We start from the raw sequence: 6046 nt of genomic DNA on the forward strand, positions 1-6046 counted from the left end.
GTCTGATGGCACTCTAATGATGCAAGCCTTGTCCTACACATCTAAGGACAACGTACATATAAATACACATAGATGTGTTGCCAGTAAATATATACATATACAGCCAATAAAAAGCTAATAGACACAAATGTGTCAACCCTCTCATCCCCAGTAACTTCTGCATCAGTTCAAGGGTGTTTGGCCCGGACCACCTCTCCCAGCATCTTTTGTCTTTGATGCAAGGGGGCCGGTGAAATTTAAGTGACAAAGGACACACTGCCATGAGCTTTCCTTGCTATGTTGATGTTGTACATTCGTATTTCAGAACTGGGCAGCAGCTGTTAATTTCCTTCTCTAACAAGGCTCTGGTTCTAGGCAAGGGAAGTCCCCAGACCATAGCTGAAACCAGAAGGCTCGCTGTGCCTTATCAGTAATCTTCCACGTACCTCCCATCCTTCTCAGGCAAGTTCACATGTATAGAAGCTCGTTTCCACCTGGAGCGGCAGATGGGCTATTACTTGATCCAGATGTACATCCCCAGCCTCCTTATTGTCATTCTGTCCTGGATCTCCTTCTGGATCAATATGGATGCTGCACCTGCTCGTGTTGGCCTGGGGATCACCACAGTGCTCACTATGACCACGCAGAGCTCTGGTTCCCGAGCATCACTGCCCAAGGTAGGGAGCACACCTTCACAGAGGGGCAAGATACTCACTTTTCTGGGGACAGTACATAAGTAAGTCACCACACAGATCCTCTTGCTCAACACAAGAGGCATTCTGCTGCCATTGCACTATTCCAATTTAAGGGCAAGCAGAACAAATTCCAGTCCCCTCCTGTAAAAATTTCAGTAGAGTTTCTATGACTAGCAGCAAAACTTCCTCTAAGATTCAGCACTCATGCCAAGATCCACCACAGCTCCGAGCAGCTGTGTACCTTACAAACCCCTGCGACAACCACACATGGATATTCATTCTACATTCAAGCTTTTTATTCACTTGACCATCATACTTTTATAATAGTACTGAATATACCTGTTATGAAGGGCTTCTGGTATTATCAGATTGCATTACTATTTTCTTTGCATATAAACCATCATGGTCAAGACCTGGATAAATTAAAAACTGTGGAATTATTGCTACTTAAGAACCCTGGAGCAGTTTCAGTGGCCTGATAAGACATTCATGTTAAATGAACTAGCTTTTCATATCCAAGAGTAGATGTCAACCATATCATGGCTTGACCAACTCCATCCAAAGACCTTGGGAGTAACATGTAAAATGCAAGCAAAAAGGCATTTGGGTGAAGAAGCCACCCCATCTCAGTCTCTCTCTCTGAATCCCAGGTATCCTATGTGAAGGCCATAGACATCTGGATGGCTGTGTGCTTGCTGTTTGTCTTCTCTGCACTTCTAGAGTATGCTGCTGTCAACTTCGTGTCTCGGCAGCACAAAGAGCTGCTCAGGTTCAGAAGGAAGAGGAGGCATCATAAGGTAATACATAAAGCATGAAGGACATGGCTGGAATCTGTCCCAGCACAACATCACTACACAGTCAGCTGAACCCAGCCACTAGCTCCCAGAGAAGTCCTCCATGTACAGTCAGATGTTAAGGAGGGTCACACACCAAAAAGCAGGGCTACCTCAATGAATTGTGTTTCTTCTAACGGTCTGCTGACCCCAGGGGTCTAGCAAGCCGGTTTTTATTAGCTAGCCAAGTGGTCTAAGCCAAAAGGGTTGCTCTCCACAGAACAATTTTCACACAGCAGTATTCTGGTCTGAGTTTTTCTCTTCAGAAGACACAGCAAGGGCTGGGGGGAGGCAGGCAGGGAGGTGTGAGGGATGTCTATCACAGAACAGCATCCCCCAACAAGACAGACAGCCTACATTTGCCTGGAGGTAAGTGACACCTCTTTTGATTCTGTCATCTCCGTGTTGAAAAGCATTTGCTTCTCAGACAGATTGCAAATTCCTCTCAGAAGGAAAGAGCATTATGCTCAGCCTTAGCCTCGCTCCATGCTTACTCGCCATGACTGATGCCAATCCGGGCAGGCATGCATTACATACATACATACAAACATGCATATCCTGCAGCCTGGACTCTACTAGCTTTTACGCTAAAGGTACCACAGCAAAGATTTCACCCCACAGGATGCACTAGAAAGAAATGTAAAGGTGATTGTGATCACAAGACCAAAGGCGCTTAAAAATTGTCCTTGATTAACTAGCAGAATCAGATAGGGGGTATCAAATTTTCAGCACCAAGCCTGAAAGACTGCCCTCAAGGTAGCATTAAAAAAACAGTGAATTTGCTAAGAAAAAAAAAAAAACCACACCATAGAAGGTTTTGCTGATGGGAATCTCAGGAAAGCCTCTAGGAGACCACTGAGCTCTGCCTAAAATATTCCTCTTAGGTATTTATCTATACTATATTTTTAAGAGCCCTCCGTGATCCATCCCATCCAAAGACCCCCATTCCACTTCTTCACTGTCCAAGCCATTAAAAGTCTTTCCCAGGCTCTAACCCATCCTACAGCAGTCCACAGTGCGTGCCTGCAGAACTGCCGCCGTGCCAGGAGGCAGTGGAGCTAAGGAGCAGGAAACCCTGCCCCTTTGTACATCTCTCTCTGCTTCACTTGTCCTACCAGCAAAACAGGACAGAATTGTTCACTTGCCCCCACCGAGTCAGGACCAGGGATGAAAAGTGTTGGATAAATGCAAAGGAAAAGAAGTAACAGATGAGACCATCAGCACCCATTGATTTTGTCTGGCCAGAGCGAGACCCTGCCACCTCAAAATCAGCTGAGGCCGTTTTGGTTCGGAAGATGCAGTATGCTTAACAGAGCCAAAGCCAAAACCACCCAACACGGGTGCCTCATAGTGCTTTTATCTCTTCACCTGGATTCCGGCATTCTGTCTCTGGATCTGTGCTGTTGTATGCAGATGAGTCTGTTAATAAAACAATAAGGAGAAAAAAGCCACTAATATACAGATGAGTTTAAAATATATTTGACAGAGATGTTCCACTGAACACAAGGCTGCTATTACAATCCCTGCCCAATCTCACAGCAATTTAATCGGAACAAAGCATAAACAAAAACAGTTGCAAAAGCAAAATGAACAAGGTTTGCAGGCTCATCAGAAAACAAGGAGCTGACTACAAATATGCAAATTGGTTACTGCAGCTGCCAAAGAACCTAATTGCTCTATCCTGATGTCCTGACTTGTTTGGGTAGCTCTACCTGGTTTAGGCAGGACATGCCAGGCTAAAAACAAGCAAGATGCAGCAGTGGTCCATGCTGGTGGAGGCAGCTGGGGGTAGTACCAGCCCACGCTCACATTTATCAGGTCTGCCCAAACCAAAACCTACCAGCCACTCTTCACAGCTCAATGCACCAGACAATGTGCCCTGGTCTGGCATTAATACAAGCGAACCCAGACAAATCTGGTTTTTGCTTTTCTCAGAGTTAGATGCAAGGTGCTAGCTTATTCTCATTAAAAGTCTTTCTTTCTCTCTAAGGAAAAAAAAAATCAAATCAATAAATATCTATTGCCAGGTTTCAACTGGCCCTTTCTATTTCTGAGCCACCTCTTACCTCCTTTCCGCTGGAAGGAGGGCGAGGATTGGACTGGAAAGATCAACTAGGCAGCTCTCTCAGAACCCATTATGCTGTCTGGATTTACTGGGGCAGACAGGTCCTGGCATGGGGAGATGTAGGGACTGTGACAAGGGAGAGTTACTGTCCCTTTGAGGTATGGCCCGGTCTGGTTAATATGACCCCATCATCAGACCCACTTGGAGTGTATTTGGAGACCCAGCCCAGCGTGGCTGGTGATATCTTTGCCTTTCTCCTTTGATATGGCACCTCGAAAGAGGCACCACTAGCTGCTCGATCCTCAGTAGGGCACTCACACAAAAAAAATCGGCGACAGAAACCACCCAGTGACCCCTCAGCAATGAGAAAAGAAAGAAATGCAGTGAATTAGGGAATTAAGTGATTTAGGCTAAACCAGACACGTGTCAGTGCGCGTGTGTTTGTGCAACCAGAGAAGAGCAGATACAGTTTTACCCGAACTCCTATCATACAGGTGATGAGAAGGTCTGTAAACTCTGAGCATCTCAGAAAGCCAGGCTTTCGCAGCCCATACACACGTTATCAGCTGCACAAAGGAGTCCAATTAAGGGAAGAGTGAGAAGTTAGGGATGAGAGGGACCTTTGCAAAACTCTCCCTGATGCCCCAGCACCGAGGGATGCCGGTGACCTGCTGCCCTGCAGGCGCAGCCCCCAGCACAGCCCGGGGGTCCTGCCTGGCTCTGTGCCACCTGCCCGCAGGCTTGGCAGGAGCCGGCAGCGTGGCTGCAGGCATCCACCAGACTGCCAGGCAGTGTGACGGTCAGAAGTGGCCCCTGCAGCCCTGTACCCCTCAAGGTCCCCGTCGACCCTCACAGCCAGTGTCTCATCCACATCGCAGGTCCTGGCCACCTAAGAATTAGAACAGCTGCATTGCCCACCATCAGAAAATCAGCCTTTTAACTCAAAAATTATCACCAAGAGAGGCAAGAGCAGAATTTCTCTGAACCTTGAATCCCAGCTCACAAAGCACCTCTTACTAGATGTTCAGCATCTCGACTCATCCAGCCCTGAGAGCAGCTGGGTCCTAATTTTTGGTCCCTCAGCATCCCCAGCCAGTGCACACAGTGCTCACAGAGGCACTGGTAGGAGGCAAAGACACTTAAGGATTGTCACCTCTCAGGTGCCAAGGACTAGAGATACACAAAAAGGGTGCAATCAGAGCAGGGAAGAATTAATTCAAAGGCCTCCAAAATTGTCTCAGCCAGGACTTTGAAACAAAGAAGCCTGCTGGTAGGTCACACAACTCACCAGCTCGCCACTCTCACAAAAAAAGCCTCCCCCCACCCACCCACCCACCCCCCAAAAAAAAAAAAAAAAGGTGTGATTTTATTTGACTTGTTTTGCTTTGCTCAGCTATGCCAGCGTGCTGTCCTGTCTGCTCCTCCACCCCAGACCCTCAGCCCAGTGCCTCCATCCCACGCAGCTACCCGCTCGGTACAGGGGCCATCCAGAAAAGACACTCTGCAAAGGAGAGGGGAAGGGGCAGCAGGGCACGGCAGGCAGGCGGGTTACAAGGGAGGGGGTCGGTAGGTCAGTGCCGGGGGACACAGCATGGATCAGCCTCTGTGACAGTTAATTAGTGCCACTGGTCTAAGAATTAGCCTTGGTGACCTGTGGTCAAGAGACTCAGGTTTCTGACCCTGCCTCTGCAACTCACTGGTTGTATTACTTTGGTCAGACTTGGTTTCCCCTGTGATTGCATCCCTGTGTTCAATAAAACAGGGCAAAATCATTCTGACCTGCAAGGCCTCCACCAAAAAACAGCGATAACGTTTGCCTTCAGACTGGAAAATAAATTATTTTTTTTGCTCAATAATTGGAATTAGCACCAGAAGCCACGGCTTACTATTGACCTGCAGAAGGACACTCCCGTGCTCCTCCCCTAAGAGAGGGTTTGTGGGGAGGGGCCGTGGGGCTCGGGGGTCCCATGGGTGGGCAAGCGGAGGGCTGGCCGCACGCTGCCTGCAGAGGTCTTTTCCTGGACAGGTCTCGGCGCCTGCACGTCCATGTAACTCTGTAGGAAGTCTCACACTGTGGCTTCGGCTACGTGAGTTACATGGAGCCCACTCCTTCTGGGCAAGCTGGTACAGCACAGGCAAAGCAAAGAAGGTGCTGATGGGAGCAGGGGGGAGGGAGAGGCAGAAGCAAAACAGGGGATGCAATTGGAAAAATGAAAGCAGTATCATAAACCCTTCAAGTATGTCAAAGACCCCAATGGGGTGGAAGTCAGTCCTGTTCTGCATGGGGTGCCTGGATCCCCTGATTTGCATCTGTGCATCATACAGCTGGCACCCCTCTATAAGGCTGGTCTCCCGAGAGCAGAGGGTTTGTCCAAGGGCGCTGAGGTCAGGGCGTCTTTCCCCTTGCAGAGCAGGAAGCTGTCAGTGGAGAGCCTTATAGCGAGGGTGCACTGTCTATATCTCATTTTAAGTAG

The 6046-nt window shown here is 48.4% G+C and overlaps 1 protein-coding gene across 3 annotated transcripts in view; it reads left to right on the plus strand.

Moving 5' to 3' along the window:
* Positions 1 to 6046, plus strand: part of GLRA1 (glycine receptor alpha 1) — a 56128-nt gene that overhangs the window by 33895 nt on the left and 16187 nt on the right. For all 3 annotated transcript variants that reach the window (XR_013930011.1, XM_080399417.1, XM_080399416.1), the window contains exons 7-8: positions 442 to 656; positions 1325 to 1471. Coding sequence is in view for 2 of the 3 variants with exons in the window: in XM_080399417.1 (XP_080255543.1) it covers positions 442 to 656; positions 1325 to 1471 (362 nt within the window). In the remaining variant the exon portion in view is untranslated. The remainder of the gene's footprint in view (positions 1 to 441; positions 657 to 1324; positions 1472 to 6046) is intronic.

The sequence above is a fragment of the Falco punctatus genome (assembly GCF_963210335.1).
Source record: "Falco punctatus genome assembly, chromosome: 8".
NCBI classification, from domain to species: domain Eukaryota; kingdom Metazoa; phylum Chordata; class Aves; order Falconiformes; family Falconidae; genus Falco; species Falco punctatus.